General features: G+C 38.9%; 4 protein-coding genes across 6 annotated transcripts; 3 read left to right on the top strand and 1 right to left on the bottom strand.

Moving 5' to 3' along the window:
• The first annotated feature begins 381 nt into the window (after window positions 1-381).
• Window positions 382-3,316, top strand: LOC137956498 (ferredoxin, root R-B2-like). The gene is made up of 2 exons (XM_068804021.1): window positions 382-549; window positions 2,670-3,316. Exon 2 carries the CDS (start codon window positions 2,682-2,684, stop codon window positions 3,138-3,140), a length of 459 nt encoding a protein of 152 aa, XP_068660122.1. The 5' UTR covers window positions 382-549; window positions 2,670-2,681; the 3' UTR covers window positions 3,141-3,316.
• A 2,149-nt stretch (window positions 3,317-5,465) lies between these two features.
• On the top strand, window positions 5,466-8,891 carry LOC137956877 (glucan endo-1,3-beta-glucosidase 14-like). Of its 3 annotated transcripts, XM_068804534.1 has the most exons (5): window positions 5,466-5,567; window positions 6,631-6,746; window positions 6,831-7,664; window positions 7,963-8,155; window positions 8,703-8,891. In XM_068804534.1, exons 1-4 carry the CDS (start codon window positions 5,513-5,515, stop codon window positions 8,011-8,013), a joined length of 1,056 nt encoding a protein of 351 aa, XP_068660635.1. In that variant the 5' UTR covers window positions 5,466-5,512; the 3' UTR covers window positions 8,014-8,155; window positions 8,703-8,891. The 3 variants fall into 3 exon arrangements, with proteins under 3 accessions (XP_068660635.1, XP_068660634.1, XP_068660633.1); XM_068804533.1 differs by having other exon boundaries at window positions 6,631-7,664; window positions 8,708-8,891; XM_068804532.1 differs by having other exon boundaries at window positions 6,631-7,664.
• A 1,968-nt stretch (window positions 8,892-10,859) lies between these two features.
• On the top strand, window positions 10,860-15,010 carry LOC137956642 (1-(5-phosphoribosyl)-5-[(5-phosphoribosylamino)methylideneamino] imidazole-4-carboxamide isomerase, chloroplastic). The gene is made up of 9 exons (XM_068804207.1): window positions 10,860-10,962; window positions 11,914-12,083; window positions 12,184-12,245; window positions 12,852-13,059; window positions 13,192-13,277; window positions 13,427-13,528; window positions 13,694-13,827; window positions 14,188-14,236; window positions 14,713-15,010. Exons 2-9 carry the CDS (start codon window positions 11,933-11,935, stop codon window positions 14,887-14,889), a joined length of 969 nt encoding a protein of 322 aa, XP_068660308.1. The 5' UTR covers window positions 10,860-10,962; window positions 11,914-11,932; the 3' UTR covers window positions 14,890-15,010.
• Window positions 15,011-16,360: 1,350 nt separating this feature from the next.
• LOC137955140 (uncharacterized) lies at window positions 16,361-17,066 on the bottom strand. Its single transcript, XM_068802010.1, has 2 exons — window positions 16,946-17,066; window positions 16,361-16,833 (listed from the first exon to the last, which is right to left on the bottom strand). The coding sequence occupies exons 1-2, from the start codon at window positions 17,064-17,066 to the stop codon at window positions 16,361-16,363; spliced, it is 594 nt and encodes a 197-aa protein (XP_068658111.1).
• Window positions 17,067-23,081: the final 6,015 nt, after the last annotated feature.

The following is a 23,081-nucleotide window of genomic DNA, read 5'->3' as shown; positions in this document are numbered from 1 at the left end:
GAGGCATTTGACTAACGACCTAATCGAATTAACATAGGAACGCACGTGAACTTTCATTTTTACCCAAAAAGTCAACATCCGTCGCCGTAAGCTCCTTCTCCACGTTCCCTGTACCCTTAAAAAGACCGAAAAAGACCGAACTCTGTACTCATCAATCACTTTCACGTGCTTGAACATTTTCCTTGAAATTGGTACACCCAGTCTCATTACTTTCTAATTTTTCTATATTCCTTTCAATAAATATACTTAAGAAGGTAAAAAATAATCCATCATCCTTAAAAATTAGGGCTTCAATATAGACTTTTTTTAATGTAATTAGGCTATGTGTGGTGTCACAAAATTTTATATAATAAAGCCAGCGGGCAGTATTCTCTCTCTGTTTGTGCCTCGGCTATAAACTGACACCAAAAGGCGTCTTCTCTCTTCCTACTCTCCCCTCTCACTATAAAATACACCTCATTTCTCCTCCATTCTAGGGCTTGCTCTTCTCTTCGCTCCTTCTGCCTCTCTCTGTTCCTCTCATCGGATCGATCTCGCTTCGGCATTTAGGTAAATTTTCTTGCTCCAAATCCCTTTTATTTTTCTACTGCTTTGTTTTGTGTGAGTTTTGCTGCTCTTTTGAGCTCGGTATTCGCTGCATGTTCTGGAGATGATGATGTGTTTATTTCGATTTTGTGATTTATTGAATGATTGAGCTCAGCTAACCAGAAATGGATGAAGAGTCTGTTGGATTGACGAGTTGTTATTATCTCATGCTTGCGAAGTTGCGAGCGGTTCATTTATGATAAAATTTGGTTTTGGATGGATGTCGTTGGTGGTTTGCGAGTTTGTGCCGAATAACTTCGGCTATCCTTTTACTGTATCTCGTTTTATGGTTCCTGGAGATTGGAATATTTTCACGGAGACAGGAGGTGTCGGAGTCTATGGTTGAAGTTACCGGGTTCTGTAATTAGGAGCTTTTTGTTGTTCGTGAAATTTACATATGATGGAAGTCGGTGGTGTTGTTTTGTTTCTTAATGTCCTGATTGAGTATTTTATTTTGCTTTCCCTCCTACTTTTCTTCATAATCCTTCTCTGCTTGTTAAAGTTCGTATATTCTTGCTAACTACTATCAAATTTGGATGTATCCTATATGGACGCATTGGTCGACACTGGAAAATATGTTTTGTATTTGTATCTTATTGTAAGGTACCTGATAGAAGGATCCTTGGTAATCGTTTTTCCTTTGTATCAGATTTATGCAAATACTTTTACCTTTTTATATTAATGTTCTCTTTGTGTTCAGCGCTCTTGGCTTTCTTTCCTTTTTATGAGTGTGAGTTATAAGCTTACGATATCCTCAACTGTGTGAAACTTGAACCTTTTTTTTTAGGAATTGGGTTGAACTGAACACCATTTTCTATTACATGGATTCCTTACCTTAGCATCATGTCTGTTGGTCCGTAAGTGAGTCAGGAAATAGATGGAAAATAACTATCAGCTCAAAATCTAAATTGAAAATTTGAGCATTTAAGAAGATCACTTAGTAAGTAAACTATCAGAGAAAGAGGTAACTACAATGCTTGTAAGATTGATATATTTAAACTATATTAGTTCTGTTACCATGGGTTGACTAATGAAGCCCATGGAACTGTTTGATGCAATTTGTTGTGTTAATGGCTGCATACCTCTTGTTCTTATTTATTTTCCATTTTTGACTTCTTTCTTTGGATATTACTAAGCATGGAGCATCGAGTGAAAAGCAGAAAGCTGCTCGCTTGCTTTTCTCATAAAGCTCCGAACATCAAAGTTTGTCCTTTCCTACAAGAAGAACAGAGTTCTCATTTCTGTTCTCTTTTTGCATGAAATGTCCACATTTTCTGTATTTTGTGCGACTTCTGATTCAATGAAAAAGAGCCATCAATCTTTCAAAAAATAAGAATAAAAAAAAAAGAGCCAGATCCTAGAGTAGGGCTCAATGGACACTCTTCCCTTCTTGTTTTATTAAATGGAGTTAATTGATGCTTTATTTACTTGGGACTCTCTTGAACTGCTGATAGTACCTCAACATGCTAGCTACAGTTGTAGGTAAAGATTTAAGTTAGACTCTTCTCATGTATGTTTACCCAGTCCAAATGCATGCATGTGAATGTCTTTTTTTCTTTCTCATTCTTCAAGGAAAAGTGTATGTCAACTGTATTGGTCTATATGAGTGGTTGTGGAGATCCTCCCTTGATACAATCGTGGTGCGTAGAAGAAGATTTTTATTGGCTTACTGGACTCTTGCCAGTAAAACTGTTTGTTCATTACAGCTTGGATTCTAATATATCATTACATTCGCCGGCTAATAGATCATGGTGAACAGATAAATAGTCAATGATAAAAAGAAAGATTGTCTATCAAATGTGTATGAAATGCCGTAATTGACGTCTCGGAAGAATGAAAGTTAGCAGAGGAAGGTTATTTGTTATATGAGAATCTGATCTTACCTCAGCCCATAAAATTAAACATGCTTTTGAATTTATTTTCGGAAAAAAAGATTGTTTGATTTGAAAAGCATTGTTGATCTTCAGAATCAAATTGAGATTTTTCTGTTGTAGTAGTAAATTAAATTGGAAGTTGTGCTTACTCTGGATCGTCTGGTATGTGTTGTGCAAGTCAAATATGTGAATGTGCCTTTTGTTCTTCAGGTACAGCAGCAAATGGCTACTGCAGGCTTCCCCACAACCTGCTCATTCAAGGCCACTGTGCAGAGCAGAACAACTGGCTCTGCAATTATTCGAACTCCATCCTCTCTTGGTTCTGTAAAGAGTGTATCAAAGGCCTTTGGCCTCAAAGCATCTCGCAACTTCAGAACAACTGCTATGGCCGTGTTCAAGGTGAAACTGATTGGCGAAGAAGGGCAAGAGACTGAATTTGAAGCGCCTGATGATTGCTATATTTTAGACTCGGCTGAAACCGCGGGGATGGAGCTTCCTTACTCGTGCCGTGCTGGTGCCTGCTCCACTTGCGCAGGCAAAATTGTTTCTGGGAGTGTGGATCAATCAGATGGGTCCTTCCTTGACGATGACATGATTGAGAATAGGTATGTGCTTACTTGTGTTTCCTACCCCACCAGTGATTGTGTCATCCATACGCACAAGGAGTCTGAACTTTACTGAGTCGACAGTTGCTTTAATGAGAGGGCAAATGAGGTGTTTAGGTTAGTTTGGCTGTAGAGTGTGTTTGTTGAGGTGGGACATTGAGGCTCTGGACTATCTATTTTCTTTTCGTCTGATATGTCTGGGTAGATTCCTGTCTTTTTGTCTCTAATATTTAGTAGCGTTCTTTGGTGAGACTTGGTCGGTAAGATAATTTTAGAATAATTTTTTTTGGAATGGGGATTAAGATTAAAATTTTCCATTTCTGTGGGTGATGAATACTTGTTACCATGTGGAATATGTTAAAAGTATTCATACGCAATGATCCATAGCTCATTATATTATCCAAATTAAACTTTGCATAAACATGATACCGAAGAAGCCATTCAATCTTGAAACGTAAAGCGTACTGAATTGGGAATTATACCATATATAAGTCTCATTATTTGAACAATTTAAATGTTGCAAAAATGTAAAGATTCTCAAAGAGTGGTGGGGTGTTGAACATCTTACTCAATCCCAAATAAAAAATGTTTTTCATAAAAGATAAGTGTGCGAAAAAAATATGAAAACTACTTGATATTTCATCCAAGAACCAAAATATGAAAGAAAAAATTACTTAATATTTGTAATAATTATAGTTTAACTCGAGCCAAGCAAGAGTGATTAAAGAACTACTTTTTAGACATAATTTGATCATGTTTCATCATGAGCCTGGGATGAAGAAGCCCCGAATTAAGTAAATGCCCTCACCTATCATGAATCAATAGCTTCAAGTCATTTCCATCCACAAGGTTAATAGTTAAAATGCAAATTATTGTAGCTGAGAGACCCTGTGGTAATCATGTAAGTCACTTGCTTCAGAAAAGAATATACATGTTGTCTTGTGATAACCCATTATCTCTCTGACCTCACTAACCCACAGTAGATCTCCACTCAAAGAGATTCTTCTTTTTCAGTAGAGGGATTGATTTTGTCTCAGGCATCTTTCCATTTCATTACCCTGCCTGAATTTTTGTTCTCTATATAGCAATAGCTCTCAAGGTGTTTAAAAAATAGAACAAAAAACAAAAAAAACAGGGACACCCACATTTGACTCAATCTTCAAAGAAACCAAGAAGAAATAGATGATCTTACCTTGGGATACAATATATTTCTTACATGAGATAAATTATGAAGATAAATTAGCTTTATGGATCGGAGAGGGTTAATTCAATACGAAAAGTTATTTGATGCGAAACACTATCTCAGGTATTGAAACTGTTATCTAAGTCATCCGATTAGATGGCTTAGATAACAGTTTCGTATATTTCGCACTAAATGGTTTTTGGTATTGGATAAGCTGTGATGGACAAGAACGATCTTTAAGAACAAGTGATCTGAAAAAAAAAAACAAAAAAGGTGTTCATATATTGAATCTTAACATTTTTTAGAAGTCGTGTCTTTTCTTCTATATATTACCACTTTTAACCGATGACTTCTTATCTTTTGCATGATTTTTTAAAATATATAAAATATTAAATATATGTAGTAGATAAAAAAAACTACAACAATTACAATTTGCAGGTAATAATTAAAATATACAAATGGATGTAGAAGAAAGTGGACGCCAAGTAGGAAGGCGGCAGGAGAAGTCGGCAACGTTGGCTGCCGCGTCGATCAATTCTCACCCGACTGAATTCCTGGCATTGGCGGACGTGGCATGTCTGAACTGTCGGCGACTTTTTTATCTTTTCTTCAAGAAGACGACTGGTTAACACGTATGATCGTCCTAGCTGTGCGTCAGCACCAACTGCCCTCTCTCCGCCCACATCCCTCCCCCCCGCGAATTCTCCGCCGACCTCCGTCACCCTTCCACGTGGTTTTATTCAATTCGGAAATGTCCGTTCCGCCTGCCCTTGGAGAATTCAAGATGCTGCTCCCGACCCCGAAACGTTTATTTTTATCCCTCACGAGTCATGCGAAAACGACGCGCATCTCGCCTTGGCGGTAGTCGAAATGACGAGAAAACCCACGCCCCTCTCCCCTTCGGGCATTCAGTATCCCTCTTTTCGCCCTTTTTCGTGATTTAAAAAAATCAAAATAGAACTCAGAACATATGACTTAGATATTTACATAAATAAATAAATTATATTTCCAAAATATTTCTTGGAGTGGCATTTAAGTCATAGCACGCGTTTCGTCCGTGCGATGATAACGGAAAACGCTGCGCATGGGTCGCAACGTGGGGAGGAACTGACACGTGCCGGTGATAAGCCCATCATCGTTCTCGCTGCCCGCGGAGAGAAGGATCGACTCTATTTAAGCTCACGAAGAGTGGAGAGGTGAATGTTAGGCAAGCTACGAGGCTGTTACAAAGTTGGTGGAGGTGGGAGAAGAACGCGCAGAATCTCATGGCTTACATCTCTGTCCGTGTTTCTGCCTTCTTTCTCCTGCTTGTGCTTTCAGGTAAGCTTAGTACGGTTACGAATCTCTCCCACTGGTTGTTTTGCAAGAGTTGCTCATACATTTGAATCTGATGTTTTTGTTTAATCGTTTTTGGAGCTGATTTATGGGGTGGTGTCCATTTGAATCGTTTCCGCTTGTTTTTACAATATCTACAAACGACTTGGGGGACTTTGCGGTGGTAGAACTCTGTTAGGGAAGAGTTTTTTTTTTTTCTTGGTAACGGTATTGAATTGAAGGAACTGGAGGTTTTCCACAATTGAGGCTGCTATTTGTTGTAAAATTACGCAAGACTTTGTTTTGAGTTTACATTTGTCTTTTAGGAGGGGGCTTCGTTTTTTTTATTTGTATGATATTCTTCACAGATCCAACAGTTTATCGACGAATGCTTCACAGCTTCATTTGATTTTGTTTTGAATCTTCTACATATATCTTTCAAAAGCATTTTTTTTTTTAACTTTTAGGATAGGAGTTACTTTGGAAGTTGAAAAATACTTTCAGGTTTCTATTAAATCAACTGCTCTCTTGAATCCATAATTCAGAGTCTGTAGTTGAGCGGAATGATTTTGTTCATCCGTATCTGTTGTGAAAGCAATTGAGGAACTGTTTCTCCTTTAACAATGAAATTTTGAAGCCGTTCTTGTCTCAGCTATACAATCTCCGACTTCTATGTTCTGAACTTTTTCGTTTCAAATGTATTTGTACAGCTAAATTAGATTTCCCCTGTTTCATATGTCGCTAGCAAATAACTTTGCTCTAAGACTATAAGACTCAAGAACTGCAGTAATTAGTCCTGAATCCATTTGAATATTTACTGGTGACAGATCAAACATATAAAGTCTCACTTTTGCAGTAGAAAAGTTATTTCCTTTACGAAGGTTTAAGACGTAGTATTAAGTTATTAGTTTTATGACTAATTTGTCATCTAAAAGCTCCCTTGAGGCATTGCTTTCCGTTTCTTCTGACATTTCAGGGGTTCTTCTGCTGGAAAAAAAAAACGTTTTTTCAAATATCTCTCTAGAATCTTTTATTAAATATTTAATTTGCTGTATTTTCACCGTTACAGGTCAATTACAACAAAGTCTGGGCTATGGAGTGGGGATAAATTATGGCCAGATTGCAAACAATCTCCCTTCTCCTACAAAAGTTGTGAGCCTCCTTCAATCATTGAGCATTAACAAGGTAAAGCTTTATGATGCTGATCCAAATGTTCTTGGTGCCTTCTCCAACTCCAACGTTGAATTTATAGTATGTATCAGAAACCAGGACCTCCAAAGCATGACAGATCCCAACAAGGCCATGGCTTGGCTCAAGGAGCATGTCCAGCCTCATCTACCACAAACCAAAATCACCAGTATCACAGTAGGGAATGAGATCTTAAATGAGGGTAACACCGAACTGATGCAGATTCTGCTCCCTGCAATGCAAACCGTCCATGAGGCTCTCGTGGCTCTCGGACTGAATGACCAAATTAACGTTACTACTGCACACTCTCTCACCATCATGGGGAACTCTTTCCCTCCTTCTTCTGGGTCGTTCAAGCAAGACTATGCCAGTTATATCCTGCCCATTCTGAGCTTCCATGCTCAGATCAAGACCCCTTTCCTCATAAATGCCTATCCTTACTTTGCCTACAAAGCAAATCCTTCTCAGGTGCCGCTGGAGTATGTCCTTTTTGAACCTAATCAGGGGATGACTGATCCAAATACTAATCTGAACTATGATAATATGCTTTATGCCCAAATTGATGCAGTCTATTCTGCAATCAAAGCGCTGGGACATACAGATATAGACGTCAGAATTTCTGAGACAGGGTGGCCATCAAAAGGTGGTTCTGATGAAGTGGGAGCTACACCTGAAAATGCAGGGCTCTATAACGGGAATCTTTTGAAGAGGATAGCGAAAAAAGAAGGGACTCCAATGAAGCCTTCAGAACCTGTTGACATTTATGTCTTTGCTTTGTTCAATGAGAATCTAAAGACCGGGCCAGATTCAGAGAGGAATTACGGGTTATTTTATCCGGACGGTACTCCAGTTTATAGTATCGGGCAACAAGAATATCTGCCACAATTCAGTATTTCCTCAGCTTCTCTGAAGAAGGTAAGATAGTTAACAAACAGCTTCAATTGTTTTCTCTCCTCCAAAAAAAAACAAAAGTTTTTTACAATCGATTTCTGTCAAGCATTTCAAGTTTCCTTCTTTGTCCTTCACATGAGCGTTCTTATCTCAAATTTCAAAAACTTTGAGATGGATGAGTTGCTTTTCCAGAGTGTAGCTGATTGTCGGTCTTGAAAACCGGCTATTTACTGGCAAGATCCATAAAACTTAAACAGAGCTTCACCTGATCCAGATTTGTTTCTGGTGTTTGTGTCTGATATGTACGTATTTTCTTCTGCAGGTGACATCAGGGCTGGTTTTTTTATCCTTGACATTGGCTTTTCTAATCTAAGGGAGGGCCTGTCCCAAATTTACGTCGGTAGGCTGACTCCAGAAAAGCCAAGAAAAAGAAGGTGGATCTCGTCTTTACACAACTGCGGCCAAACAGATACTGAAAGAACGCGGCTAGAAAATCTTATCGTTGACGTTATCAGGTGAGCGAATATTTTTCCTTCGGCGGCCACGAGGTCAATAATGGCCGCTAAGTTTATCTCCGTCTCAATCATGGATGCCCCTGCTTTACGTTGAGCATATATTCGTTCTTACTCTTCCCTGCAATGAGACGAAGTTGGGTTTGTTTCGTATCCAAGAAAAGACCATCGATGGTCTCCCCTTTCGGCCGGCCTATGCTTTCTTTCTGTTAATTATTGTTTATTCTCGTTTTCCTATCAGAGAATGCAAAAAGTTCTTGCATCAGTGAACCTTTTTCTTTTTGTGAGAAAAAAAACAAACAAACTGAAAATGGTCACAGAAAGCGTCGGATGCCTTGTCCCTTTCCACCACCAACGTCAAGTGTAAAGTTGTTTTGTTTTTCACGTAAAGTTCATACAACTCGTACTCATGAGGGCCTTCGTCCTCCTTGTGCCAGTCACATACAAGAGCTACTTCCACTTGAATGAAGAAGTGTACCTTTCATTTGCACGATTTCTGGTTTCTTTGCTTTCATTCTGAATTCTTCTGTGAATTGTTACTTTGATGCAGAGCAGCCGTGAAAGGAAGGAAGTTCGTTCTCCCTGCCTCCTCTTTAGCACCCGCAGTATGATGGTCATGATAGAATGCCACAGATTCTTTTTGTAGTTCTTTTAATATGTAAGAGTGTCTACTTCTCAGTGAAGCCAGCCAAAATTATTCTCAGGCAATTTACGTAAATTTTAATGCATTTTGAAAACATATTCATTACTTTATAATCTTACTAAATAACCTCTGGTACACCAACCAGAGGTCCCCGCAGATGAATTGAATCTAAAGATGTTTCAGTCTCCATCATTTAAGCAAACACCATTGATGGGATGGGATACGAAGCCTGAAGAGGTCTATCTCTGATTCTCTGGTACAGGGGAAAGACGTTACTTCCAAAGAGAGACTTGAGACACGCCAGAGCAGGAAGGTCGTGTGAACGAAATGACTTTGTCACCCCTGTTTTCATTTTTCCCAATTTCGCGGGAAATGTAAACATCTGAGTGTTTCTGGTGCTGGTACTTCCCGTCTGTGGAAAAAATCTGCGATCGTAGAACGTAACTTATTATCCTGTACTCCTTTGAAGCCCGGTTTGGGTCGGGTCTCTGGAGGTTGGGCTGTGATTTTCAATGATAAATCAACCCCGATAACCTATTTTGGTTCAGTTTTATTATTGGAGTTAATAACAAGGTTTCCCAACTATGATTCTTTAAAACTCGGGTGGCCTTACCTGAGTTTAGAAGTGGATTCGGAGTGAATCGATGAGTTAAAGAACAACCAAATCAATTGTCAACCGAGTCATGAAACTATGATTAACAAGAAGATACTTTTTCAAAACTGGTATATTAGATTTATTGAAAATTAGATACTTTATTTTTAATTATTTATTTATAGTTTTTGCCCTATAAGTTATAACATGGTCAAAACCCTGATGTCACATAATCTTGAGATAATAAGATGCCCATCCTTTGAAGATGGGTGAAATTGTCATAAAATTAAGGCCAGTCATTCAATGACACACTTTTCACAAAAAGGTTGTTTCGTTTTCCTAATAATTCAAATATTGTATTCTTTATAAATATATATATTATATAATATACACAGTTGGTCCAATATGAAAAATTATTTAATACAAAACGGTTATCTTAGCTGTCCAATTATGATCTACGATTAAGATAGTTGTTGATCGAATGGTTGAGTAGCTTTTCTCATATTTCGCACCAAATGGTTTTCTATATTGGATCAGCCCTTATATATATGGTTGATCCAATACAAAAAACCATTTGGTGTGAAACATTTGAAATAATTATTTTATCCATCTAATCAACGGCTATCTTAACTGTTTCACATGTTTTACACTAAATGACTTTTTGTATTGGATAAGTTATATATATATATATATATATATATATATATATATATATTCATTCATTATGTGAATTAACATTGAGGCAAGTCATTGCCAACCCTCTCTATGTCCTCACCATCTCTTTTGTGGTATGAACCTATATTTATTTAATTTTATAAAAATATAAAAATCAATGTCATTAGAACAAATTTGCACCATAAAGAATAATTAAAATATCCATAAATTTGAGGATTATTTTTGTTAAATATATATTATTTTTAATTAAAAAAAGAATGTATAAGTCGGGTTAGTTTCAAGTACAAGGTTGGTTATATAAGGTATTTATGTTAGATTCGAGGAAACCTGAACCAACTGTAATTTTTCTTTGGCTTGAATAAGGGAAAATGAACCATTTTTTTATGATTGCATTAGGTCAAATGTCCTCGTCTCAATAGGTTCTATTCATATTTACCACTCTTAAAAATATAAAAAATGATGAAAAATATAGTTCTACAATTTATGAAAGTAATATTATTTAATTAAGTTAACTTAATTATTTTACATATTTAGTATCTATAATCACATTTACAGTTTATATAGACTTCAATAATACATGGGAGAGTAGCGTACTTGGAGGTGGTCATCGGTCAGTCAGGCTACAATGCAACTTGAATGTAGTGAGCTCATTCTACAGTAGACTTCAATTATTACAAACCGTCAGATCGAAGAGAAAAACTCATCGAGCGGTGGATATCCGAAGAACGAAAAGAAGAGCAAAGAGGTAGCCCGATTCGGCAAAATTTCATTTTCATCTCCCCCCGCCCAGTGTCCGTCTCTCTGCTCGCGTCTCACTGCCAGTTTGCTACTCTCCTCTCATCGACTCCACTCCTACCTGCTTTGTGCTCGTCGAAGTGAGCTCATTCCGCTCTCTTTAGTGTGAGTAGACTTTCTCTATTTTTATTTTTCCTCTTCGTTCTACTTCTAAAATATTGGGGATTGTTCTAGTACTTGTGTTTACTTCTTCTAGTGGATTCCTCTTTCTTTTTTCTTTTTTATATCATGCTTAAATTTAGATGCTTTGAAATTGGTTGATTAGCATGTCAGCAACCCGAAACATCACTAGGACTTTGACAACTTATCTGGTTCTTACTTGGTTTTTGGGAATTTTTTTGCCTGCAATTACGCCCTGCATTTTCCCTGTGCAGCTACTATGTCTACAAACAGTACGGGACACAAATTAATTTGCTGATGATTTTGATTAGGCAAAAGATGGAAATTTGTATATTGGATGGAAACCCATTCTAGAAGACGTCACTCATTCGTGTCATTTCAAGTGCGAGATAATTCCACATTTTTTTTCTACTTGAAGTTATCCAACTTCGCTGGTGTCAGATCATGGGATCGATTCTGAGATTACAGGGATATTTTACTAGGGATATTTTACTAGGGATATTTTACTAGGGCTTTTCCCATTTCGCTTGCAATCATTGTATTCATAAAATAATAGTTTTTTCATTGTATTATCTCTACGTTGTGAATTGCCTTTCTTCCTGCAGTTGCTAAAAACAATGACCTTCTCTTTTTATTTGTTAAAGACAGCATTTGTTTAATTCTGAAAAAAAAGAAGCCATTGGTTTAATAACATATAAAAATACGTATCTTTTTGAATGAGTATACTGTGGTGGTAAATACTTATGTATGCCAAAGTAATCTGAGTGAAGAATTTTTTGGCAGAATGTCACTTTTCGTGATTGTTGTGTTTTTGGCTAAAAAAATGATGCATATTGCATGATTTTACTGATCTGAATTAGAAATGAGTTGCAAAATTTATTTGTCATTGCTAGATAATATTTGATAGAAGTGACTGACTTTTGAGGCCACTACCAGATCCTCTATTGTTTTCAATATGCAAATAGAGATGTTTCAAGCTGTTGGTCGTTCTCATCATGTGCAAAATCCATTCTCTAAACTTTGTGTACTGAAACAAGGTCCCGTAGCTGCAATTTACCATGTGCACAAGCAGAAGGCTGTTTTGGCTTTGCCAATGAGGTGCTCTAGTATGTTCAACTTTTACTTTCTATTTTGCCTAGCAAAGTTTTTATTTGACTAATTGTTTGAGAGAAAATCTGCCATAGCTTTGTGTTTCTCACATTGCAGGATCCATGCAGCCCATCATCCTGTGTGCAGTTCGTTTTCGACCTTGTATAGATATACATAACGTAAGCTCAATTAAGCTAAATTTGATGTAACGTTGCAGCATACTCTTGTGTGTCTTATTGTTGTTATCTGGTTTTGTTGATGTGGGCATTGGTCTAGTTTTCTGGTAGAGTCATTCCTTGGGGTTAAGATGTAACTATCAATTAAAGCTGTAAATACAGGTCAGTCATGGTCCAAAGGTCTCCAGATGGAATATTCCGGGTTGTCTTTAATTAGCATGCCTTATGAGTTTGAATTATGAGTGTTCCTTTTGCAGTTGGGATGCTTCCATCATGTTTGAAACTTGCCTATTACCTTAATTGGTGATTATTTTGCATTGAATGCAAATACAGGAGTACTCTTGCCCAAATATTTTTAGTTGGGTTTAATTCCTATTCTTATATGCACAATCTTTATACGGGTAAAGTGTCATTTTTTCAAGTTAGTTGGATGCTTTCTTTATGTTGAATGTTACTGTAGGTGATTATTTCTTAATTTGATGTCTGGGCTAGTGATTAAACTTGTTGATGTGTGAGATTATTAGATTATATTCCTTCCTAAGTCATACTGTACATCTCTTGCATAGCATTGTTGATGTTCTCACTTTTGGGTAACTGTAAATTTCTCAGGGGAAAGTAAAACAAATTGTTGGTTCCACTCTCAAGGATACTGCTGAGGCAGGGTCCACTCTCATAACCAATTTTGTATCAGACAAGTCACCAGCAGTTTTTGCAAATTTGTACAAAGAGGATGATCTAGCAGGTGGTCATGTAATAATGCTTGGTGCAGATCCATCTAGCATTTCTGCAGCCATCGAAGCTCTGCATGCCTATCCTGGTATATTTATGGGCTTAATCTCTTATAAGCAATGTTAAGATATTTCTACTGTGTCTTTCTCAGGATTTTTTTTTTTTTTTAATATGAAGAACATTGCTGTCCCTGTCACATGTTACAATTGATTGGTTTCAGGTGGTCTGCAAATTGGAGGGGGAATCAATCTCGACAATGCATTGGGTTACCTTGAAGAAGGTGCAAGCCATGTGATTGTTACATCGGTATGTGCACAAAAAGGAAATAATGTAATTCATTATGGGTAGAACACTCAAACATATGTATTGTCTTCCTTTTTTACAAAAAAGATAATGATTTTTATCATTGATTTTTGAATTTATCAGTTTAGACTGAGCTTCATGTGTTACTGCAGTATGTTTTCAACAATGGAAAGATGGATCTTGATAAAATGAAGAATTTAGTTCAGCTTGTTGGGAAACAGAAGCTTGTACTGGATCTTAGTTGTAGAAAAAGGGTATGCATCTTCTGATTTTATTGCCATCCCTGTTAATGAAGAGAAATTTGTATACCTTCTTCTCTAATAGAGATGACACGAGTGGACTAGTTGGAGCTCCTCTCTCTCTCTCCCTCTCTGGTCAATACATCCTTAATTGAGATGGTCTTTGTCTATATACTGCAGGAGGGAAAGTATGCAATTGTAACCGATAGATGGCAAAAGTTCAGTGATGTTCTTCTTGACGAGGAGACCTTGGAATTTCTTGCAGAATATGCAGATGAATTTTTGGTCCATGGAGTTGATGTAGAGGGAAAAAGGTATTTCTGAGGCATTGTTTTGAAATAATAAGATGTAGAGTTTTCTAAACAAATTGAGGATTGTTCTTTTTTTCTTTTCCCTTTTTGTAGAAGGTTGTGTAGAGTTGTGCAATACAGTTAAATTTTTCACGAATTCATTGTTGTTATTCAGTTGGGATCACCTGAACTATGTATTTGAAACTCAAGTTAAATTTAAAACTACAGCCTTCTAACCAAGGATCAAATTTCCAATCTCAAGTTGAACAGCTATAGCTTATGTATGGATATTGCAACACAGCCCTTTGTGTTCATTTTCATTTATCAAAAAATGTATATTTTGGTTCATCAAATATTGCATTTGACTCTGGAATTCCTTTTCAGGTTAGGAATTGATGAAGAACTTGTGACTTTGCTTGGAAGGTTCTCTCCCGTGAGTGATAAAACACTGTTCTGCATAGAATTCTTGTATCTTCTCTTACATTGGAACACTGTAAATATATCTTGTCTTAAGATTGGCATATGACCTAAATGCCATTTACCTCTAATATGACCATAACGTCCTCTCAGATGGATTTGCCTCAGCTTTGTGAGAATTCAAAAAATCAAAACAATCCAATGCCCTTTTAACTTGGTGTGGCCTAATGAAACTTACTGATTGGGTCATCAGGATCAGAGCAATACAATCAATGTTATCTTAAAATGTTCAGAAAGATGGCTCTGGATTGCATTTTCTTTGTCTGAATGAACTTTGGATTGCATACCATTGAGTACAACAAAATGTTTTACTTATGAATGAGGAAGCAGCAGCCATTATTTCTTCATCTTCCACTTTACAGAAAAATCTTCTGTTTCTTCGGATTCTTACTTGGCTAATGTGATTGGAGTAATCTTTCACTCTGGTTTCAGATTCCGGTGACTTACGCTGGTGGAGTGACAACAATGGCAGACTTGGAAAGGATAACAAGATCAGGCATGGGACGAGTGGATGTCACTGTAGGAAGTGCTTTGGACATTTTTGGAGGTGATTTAGCTTACCAAGATGTTGTAGCCTGGCACCGAGCGCAGGCCCTGGCATTTCAGTAGGTCTGTAGGAAATTGTATTTATCATTCTTTCCAGATGTTCGGCTGCCTTAAAGTAGAAAGCTTGGCAGCTTCCATCGTGTACTAAAGCCTTCCGAATTTTACCTGTTTTTTGTTTTTTTTTTCTACTTTAGAATGGTTTATTTTTTGTGTTTCTTGACATTGCACCTTCTTTTGAGCATACTAACACCAAAAAAGTAATTCACTTTTACTTTCCACTGTACTAACGCCCTTCAATTACAGTAAATCCCCCATTTACGTAACCTCTAGAAGTGGGACTGCAAATATACAACTCTTTGATGCACAAAACACCATATGGAAGACAAATGGTTTATACTTATGATGAGTAAAGAGTAAAAATTTTTTTTTTTGTTACAGTAAACCACGTTCAGTGGAACGTAGACGAAGTATAATTTAATGTTCTGAAAGCATTCTTGTATCACATCAGAATGCCCATAGATCATGGAATAAATCAAAATACGTGGGATGGAAGATTAATTTTGGTTATATATATGCTTCATCTCTAAAGGAAATGAGCATGTCTCATGCTTCTGTATTCCGACTGGGGCCATTACTCACTGAAGAAAGACGATACAAGGGCTTTGAGAAAAGATAAACGATGCTTCAGAATGGTGGATTCGACTTGCAGCATTCAACTAAATCCTCCAAATTACTGTCAGAGCTAGAAGCTCTCCCAAATCGACTCTTCTGGTTTTCTTAAAAAAAAAAAAAAAAAAAAAGTAAGAAGGCCATGCATAATAATGAAGGCGAAGCCAAGTAATTGCTGTTTTTCCTCTTCTTGCCAAATGTGATATGTTTCAAATCCGAATGGTTCAATTCAATCGTGACGCTACCTAAAAAGCATAACTTTTTTACTTTTTCAAATCATCCGACTTTGGGATTGAAGGATTTGAATTGAGTTCCATTCAGTAGCTTTCTCGGTTTGCGCTTTTGTTGTGGAAAAAGAGAAAAGGAGGAATCTGATTAGACAGCCACTGAGAGAGTCAACAACTGGAAGGTTAAGGGAATATACTGTTATCTTTCTTTAGCGTATTATATATAATCTGGTATCAATCTAAGCCTTGATTCAAGTTAGAAAAATACAATAAAAAGACATGTCCCCACTTAGATCTTCATGGATCTTCTGTGCTATCCATCAATGGAATATAACCAAATAGGTTTTCGCCAAACCAACACTTTTTGTTACTTTCTTCATCTTCTTCAAGAAAATTCACCTCTTCAGCTTACAGTGGTGAATTCACCTCCATGGATGCATATGTAGAGAAAATTCTCCTGACTTGATTGCATTGAAACATGGGTACTAATTTCATGCTTCTCTTATTGTCATGAAAAAACGAAAGAGAAAAGTATAACCAGTATAATATGAGTTTGGATAATGAGTGCAGAAGCTTAATTCTATGTTCATGCTCTTCAGCTCAGATGAACAAAGAAACGATTTCTAGCTCATATCCCTTCATTCGGGTATGCTTTCCAAGGCAGGTCTCCATAATCCAAATCTCTCACTACTGTCAGCTTCATCGTCAGCATCCTTCATTCTCGGTTTGCTTTGAAGGCTTTGAAGACCAGTTATCAACTCCTCACCCTTTAGTCCACTTTTGGCCAGCATCTCCTTCAGCTCTTTCTTAGTCATGACCATTTTGATCCTCACTGTAGGACTTGAATTTTCAGTCACCTTCCACTCAACCTCAGTACTCTTCTGCATCAGCCGGCCTGGAGGGAGAAGATAATAGAGGGTTCCGCTTCGCATCTTCGTCGACGGATGCAGATGTTGGGAGATCGGTAGCTTGTCGCAGACGGCGTGCCCCTCGAACTCGGCCAATAGCTCATGGACTTGCATGGGTGGCTTGTATTCAATGATCTTCCCATCTATCTTCATGACCTTTACAATCTTGTCCCGGTGAACCAAGCAGTTCCCCATGTTGGTGTCTGCAAGAAAGAAAGAAGATCAAAATCTTGTGTAGTGCAACGAGGGAGGGAGGAAAAGGGGAGTGAAAAGAGAAGAAATGATTCTGTGTTTATATATAGAGGAATGCCACACCAAAGTCCTCCCTGAAAGACTTAGATATCCCAAGAAAGAAAACCGATGGAAACGAAACCCTAGGGTCCATACCATTCCCTATCTTCTCCTGGACAATATCCGGCAGATATCGAACCGCCATTTCAACGAATCACGTCGTGAAATAAGCATTGCAGGGAGCAAAAATGTATGGTGGATTGGCTGCAATGCACCATTTTCTCAGTGGTCTAAAGTGGGTTTGAGCAGGGACCACACAAAGGCTCACATAGAGTGGTTGACTGCTTCCTTGTTCATGGTCACAGAAGGTGGCAGCCATCCTAGAAACTTCCCTGCTAGTGCTTGTGATTAATTAACACAATTTCCCCCAATAAACATGTTTTTTCTCTGCATTTAAAGCTTTCTTTGCTTAGCTTTAAAAAACAATCTGTAGTCCAGAATCCTGGGGGCTAAGTTTGAAGAGGCAAAGAATGGATGATATTTTTGTGCAGATATTAAATTTTGTCTGGTTCAAGAAGATAAGGGAGCAGTGGCATTGTGGTAAATGATCTGTGAACCTATGAAGAATGGCGTAAGGCTGAGGTCAGGGAAAGGGAGGGGAAGAGCATGATTCATGGAGGATTTTGGCGAGAGAAGGCTTTAGTGGAATTGAAGCTGTTGTCAACACGCATGCTGCTTGGTGGAGTGTTGGACAATGATTTTTCCGTTCTTCTTCCTCTACTCTCTACGCTCCTCTGCACCTACGTTCCTCTCCATTCTCCATTTCTTGCTCCTGAGAAAATCTTCAAGATTTTCACATACAAGTTGCCTTGGTTTCACTCGGACCGGTTTAATTTCAGATTAAATATACATGTTTACAGAGGTAATATAATAATACTAAAGAGTTTAAGACTGAATCAAAATCTCCATTTTTCCTGTTACGTGGGTCGCGAATGGACCCACTGACGTTCTTTTCTGGGTGAAGGCAGGTTTGCTTCATGATCACAGAAAGAGAAAAAGCAGAGGCTTTCCGTCCCACGATTCACATTTAGATCCCACCGAGGAGATTCTTTTCTCATTTCATTCTCATTTGCTGGTTAAAATTTTCAACAGTAACAGACTTCAAAACGCAGCAAAGTGGCAAAGTGTACAGACTCTTGTAGTCTTCTGGAAGTAGTACGACTACATGGACGACGACGTTCTCAGGCGATTGACGTGTGTCCCTCTTATAATGGGGGCGGCACCGCCAATGGCTGTGACCGGCCGCTCATCCAGAATTTTCTGACCGATGACCGCCCAAATATCCCTTTCTTCAGTTCTGTGATAGAAAATTCGAATACCTGATTCAACTCGGAAGAAAGAGTGGTTTGATGATTTGTATTGTTTGTTATTCCAAGTATACATGTACGAGTACGACAGTGCTGGACGAGAATTTGAGGTCGGCGATTAGACAGAGAGATCGCCACTGCAGGTCCGTCATCGTTCAAGATCCAGTAGCAATTTAACTCGATCGTTTAATTAGTCGTGTTAATAAAAAATTTATATGTTTATGAATCCGGGTTAATTTACCCAATTATTCGTAATCCGATTTATGAGAGAGTATTATAAGATGAGCCAAACGACCAAAGAAGGCCCATTAGATGAGCCCAAACCTATAAAAAGTAGGACCCGCAATAATTACTATGAGCTGACATCCTTATCACATCAAATGGAAGATCAAGAAGGATTCAATAAAGTATCTTTATCTAATAATCACGTCCTAGAAGAGTTATAATTTGATTTATGTTTGTCTTTTATCTATATTGAGTTATTTAATTATGCTATGACTTATCTATGTGTTAAAGTTTGGATGTAATTGGGATAAAGATAGTTTTATTGTAATTGGACTCTACTACATTCCTTTATTATAAATAAAGGTTCTTGTATTTTGATTATAATAAGTCAATGAAGTTTTTATCTTTTCCATAAATTCAATCTGGTATTAGAGTTTGTTCTATGAGTTGACTTGGTCAACCCACAAATATAATGAGATCATTTTGTTATAGTCTTGGGTTAAGTACCTATGCCTTTCGCTCCTAACAGGCCGGTCTTTTGGGATGTATTGGCAAGGCCCTCTAACTTAAGAAATGACTTAAGCAGAGTCGCTCTACCTACATAGCATTTCTTTATGTTGTTGAACAGGTGGAGTCCACGCCTACCCCCAAGGAGATTCAAACGATTTTACATGAGTTCAAGGACATCATGCCGGAACAACTTCCTACCCGATTGCTACCTAGGAGAGGGGTGAACCATTGCATTGAATTAGAACCAGGAGCAAAGAAGCCAGCCAAAACACCATATAGAATGGCGCCCAAGGACGAATTGCGCAAACAACTCAGTGAATTACTAGACGTTGGGTTCATCAAACCAAGTAAGGCACCCTATGGAGCTCCTATTTTGTTTCAAACAAATAAGGATGGAAGCATGAGGCTATGTATCGACTACAGGGCGTTCAACAAGGTAACCGTTAAAAAACAAGTACCCCATTCCACTTATTGCTGACCTATTTGATCAATTAAGGGAGGCAAGAATCTTCTCTAAGATACACTTGCGTAGTGGATACTATTAAGTTCGAATAGCCGAAGGAGATGAGGGGAAAATGACCTGTGTGACCAGGTATGGAGCATACGAGTTTATGGTTATGCCTTTCGTCTTGACCAATGCACTTGCCACTTTCTGCACACTTATGAACGAAGGTATTTTCTGAGTACTTGGACTATTTTGTAGTTGTATACTTGGATGATATAGTGGTATACAACAAAGGCTTGGGGGAACACTTTCGCAAGGTGTTTTGTACTTTAAAAAAGAACCAGTAGTATGTAAAGAAAGAGAAGTGTTCATTTGGATTGCAAGAAGTGTCTTTTCTTGGACATTGGATAGGGGGAGAACGGATTTGGATGGATAACAAAAAGTCAAGGCCATAAGGGATTGACCAACTCCCACTAAGGTGCGTGAACTGAGAAGTTTTCTTGGTTTTGCTAACTATTACAGGAAATTCATCAAGGGGTTTTCAACATTTGCCGCCCCCTTGACTGACCTTCTCAAGAAGGACTATACTTGGCATTGGACGGAAGCATGTCAACAATCCTTTCAGCGACTCAAAAACTCCATGATGGCTGAATTGGTGCTACAACTTGCTGCCATTTGAGGTGCACACGGATGCCTCAAAATTTTCTATTAGATGAGTATTGGAGCAAGAAGGATACCATGTTGCCTATGAGAGTAGGAAACTCAATGAAACTGAGCAACGATATACTGTTCAAGAAAGGGAAATGACTAATGTAATACATTGTTTACATACTTGGAGGCACTATCTATTAGGCTCCAAGTTTATTATAAAAACTGATAATATTGCTTCTAGCTACTTCTTGACACATAAAAAGCTCAGACCGAAACAAGCTCAGTGGCAAGACTTCTTGGTCGAGTTTGACTTTGAGATGATATACAAGGCGGGGAAGGCCAATGGTGTTGCAGATGCACTGAGCCGGAAGGTGGACACACCTAACTCTTACGAGGAAGAGACCAACCTGAGCTTGGCGCACATGGTGCAGCTAGCACCAGCAACATGCACGCGCACAACACCTTACATTCAAGCTGCGACAACCCTGCATACCGCAACAACCGGCACTTGTTTCATGCGCACCACACGCGGTGTGGTAGCAATAGCACATGAAGAGGCGCACGGCGCGCGCGTAGGCGCAGGAGACATGCGCTTTGCACAAGGCGCCCGTGCACTTGGAAGACCATCTTGGCGCAGAAACATAAAATTTGATTTTGCGATTACAAGCCTTAGCAACAATTACACAAGTTAGTGCGGCGTTGCTAGACAATATTCGCACTGGACTTCAAAAAGATGCCTAGGCTTACAACATTGTGTAAGTTGCAACCTGGACGAGACGAGAAGATTCTAGCTTGACCACGGATTGCTCAAGACCAAAGGTAATCGACTTTATGTGTACAAGTATGATAACCTACGGTGTGACCTCTTGAGGAAATATTATGATTCTTTGTGGGTAGGACATCTAGGTCAAAAAAGGACGTTGGCTTTGCTCTCTGGCCAGCATTATTGGCCAGACTTGGAGAGCGATGTGGAGGAATTTGTGCGCACATGTCTTATCTATCAACAAGATAAAATCGAACAAAGAAAACCCAGATGTTTGTTACAACCTTTGCCCATTCCAAAACGACCGTGGAAGTCTATGTCAATGAACTTCATTTTTGGTTTGCGCAAGAAATACTGACTAGGGTCTATCATGGTAGTAGTGGACCGTTTTACGAAGTACGGAACATTCGTAACACTGTCAAGTGATTGTACAACAGACGGAGCAACTAGGGCATTTATGGCACATGTGGTGAAGCATTGGGGTTTGCACACAACGATCATTGATGATCGTGACCCCAAATTCATAGGGAAGTTTTGGACCGAGCTCTTTAAACTATTGGGAATATCTTTAAATTTTTCCACTAGTTTTCATCTTCAAATTGACGGCCAAACAGAGTTTGTAAATGCTTCGTTAGAACAATACTTACACCATTTTGTTGTAGCAAATCAGAAAAAACTGGCCAAACTTGTTAGACGTGGCTCAGTTTTCACGCAATTTGCAGAAATCAGAATCAACCGGGCAAAGTCCTTTCGAGTTGGCGATCAGACGATAACCTTTGGCTCCCATGGGTCTCATTCCAAACACTTCACGAAAAAGTCCAGCAGCTCATAAGTTGGTGAAAAGGTGGAAAGAGAAAACGGAGCTAGCACGGGTCTTATTGCATAAGGCAGCTAAAATGATAAAGAAATATGCTGATTTAAAGAGGAGGGCATCTTCTTTCAATGTAGGTGACCAAGTACTTCTCAAAATCAGGCCTGAGCAATTTCTTCATGTAAGGAGCAAGAACAAGAGTTATTTGAAGAAGTATGAAGACCCTTTTCCGATCATTGAACAGGTGTGCAACCTAGCCTACAAATTTCAGCTACCAAAAAGGTTTAAGTTCCACAATGTTTTTCATGTATCAAACCTTAAACTTTATTTTGAAGACCCGGATAGAATCGTTGACCCCAAAGCTCCAATGGATGTATCAAATACTTTTGTAAACAAAGTAGAGTATATAATTGCAGACCGAGAAGAACGCCAAAGGGGCAAGCCCCAGAGGACGCAATACTTGGTCAAGTAGAAGGGTCAACTGGAAAGTAAGGCAACATGGCAAGACGTTGTCGAGTTGTGGCAGTTCGAGGAGGTGACCTTCTATCGCCAGGGGATGCAAACGTGGGCGTTTGCCTTATGGCGGTGGGAGTATGAGACGAAGGATGAAGTCATGGTGTGGCCTGACACCAAAACCGAAGACTGTGCAAGTCCAGTGCAAAACAATAGCAACGATGGCCAAGGCCAAGTGCAATGACACGACCTAGAGTGGCGCACGCATATGGCCGACCCGGTTGTAGTTGCAGAAGAGCAAGACGAACCAAGAGGTGCAATGGCCCCAGCAGCCGGTCAAGACAGAAATTGTAAATGCAACAAACACGCTAGCGGCAAGCAACAAGCAGAACGCGCGCGCGCATGATCGAGGCAAAAAGCGCATTGGTGCTTGGGTTGCCGAAGGTTAAGTGTGCATGCGGCACAAAAGTTGCTAGCGCATGAAGCGACAGCGTCGGCGCCCAACGCATTTGGGGTGGCCATGTGTGCGCACGGAGCTGAAGCTGTGGGCGCGCAAGGGCATGAGGCAACAATGCGGGCGTCCAACTCATTTGGGGTGGCCATACGTGTGCATGCAAAGTGGCAAAATGTGAGAGGTTGCATTTCGGGTTTGGCTCCCAGACGTCCCCTATGCCAACTAGGACTCATTTCAATACTGATTGGGCGACCAAAACGAAGGGAGACACCTAGGATGTCCATATACAAGATTGAGTCCAAAAGGAGCAAATCAAGGGATTTGAATGGAGGATCAAATCAAGGAGATTTGATAAGGGAGTATCTCTTATCTCATTGGACGGAAGCATGAGAGAAGGGAGGGGTTGAAACCTATAAATACCAAGGCATTCGACCTTTGTAAATCATTCACCATTGAGAGAATTGTAGAGAGACTTTGGTCCTCCACCTTGGACGAGACCAACATTGTGTTTTTAGTCATCAATACAAGGTATTCTCGCGCT

Source organism: Aristolochia californica, unplaced genomic scaffold (genome assembly GCF_029961685.1).
Source record: "Aristolochia californica isolate CCGP_79_NKW_82.1479 unplaced genomic scaffold, dmAriCali1.0.hap1 SCAF_2, whole genome shotgun sequence".
Lineage (NCBI taxonomy): Eukaryota > Viridiplantae > Streptophyta > Magnoliopsida > Piperales > Aristolochiaceae > Aristolochia > Aristolochia californica.
This window is presented reverse-complemented; position numbering and strand designations above follow the sequence as displayed.

Coding starts and splice junctions, on each gene's coding strand:
- LOC137955140 (XM_068802010.1), bottom strand. CDS start 17,066: ATGGCGGTTCGATATCTGCCGGATATTGTCCAGGAGAAGATAGGGAAT. Junction 16,834..16,945: donor GTCTTTCAGGGAGGACTTTG/GTGTGGCATTCC, acceptor TCTTTCTTGCAG/ACACCAACATGGGGAACTGC.
- LOC137956642 (XM_068804207.1), top strand. CDS start 11,933: ATGCAAATAGAGATGTTTCAAGCTGTTGGTCGTTCTCATCATGTGCAA. Junction 13,278..13,426: donor GCCATGTGATTGTTACATCG/GTATGTGCACAA, acceptor GTGTTACTGCAG/TATGTTTTCAACAATGGAAA. Junction 14,237..14,712: donor TGCTTGGAAGGTTCTCTCCC/GTGAGTGATAAA, acceptor CTCTGGTTTCAG/ATTCCGGTGACTTACGCTGG.
- LOC137956498 (XM_068804021.1), top strand. CDS start 2,682: ATGGCTACTGCAGGCTTCCCCACAACCTGCTCATTCAAGGCCACTGTG.
- LOC137956877 (XM_068804533.1), top strand. CDS start 5,513: ATGGCTTACATCTCTGTCCGTGTTTCTGCCTTCTTTCTCCTGCTTGTG. Junction 5,568..6,630: donor TCTCCTGCTTGTGCTTTCAG/GTAAGCTTAGTA, acceptor TCACCGTTACAG/GTCAATTACAACAAAGTCTG. Junction 7,665..7,962: donor CCTCAGCTTCTCTGAAGAAG/GTAAGATAGTTA, acceptor TTTCTTCTGCAG/GTGACATCAGGGCTGGTTTT.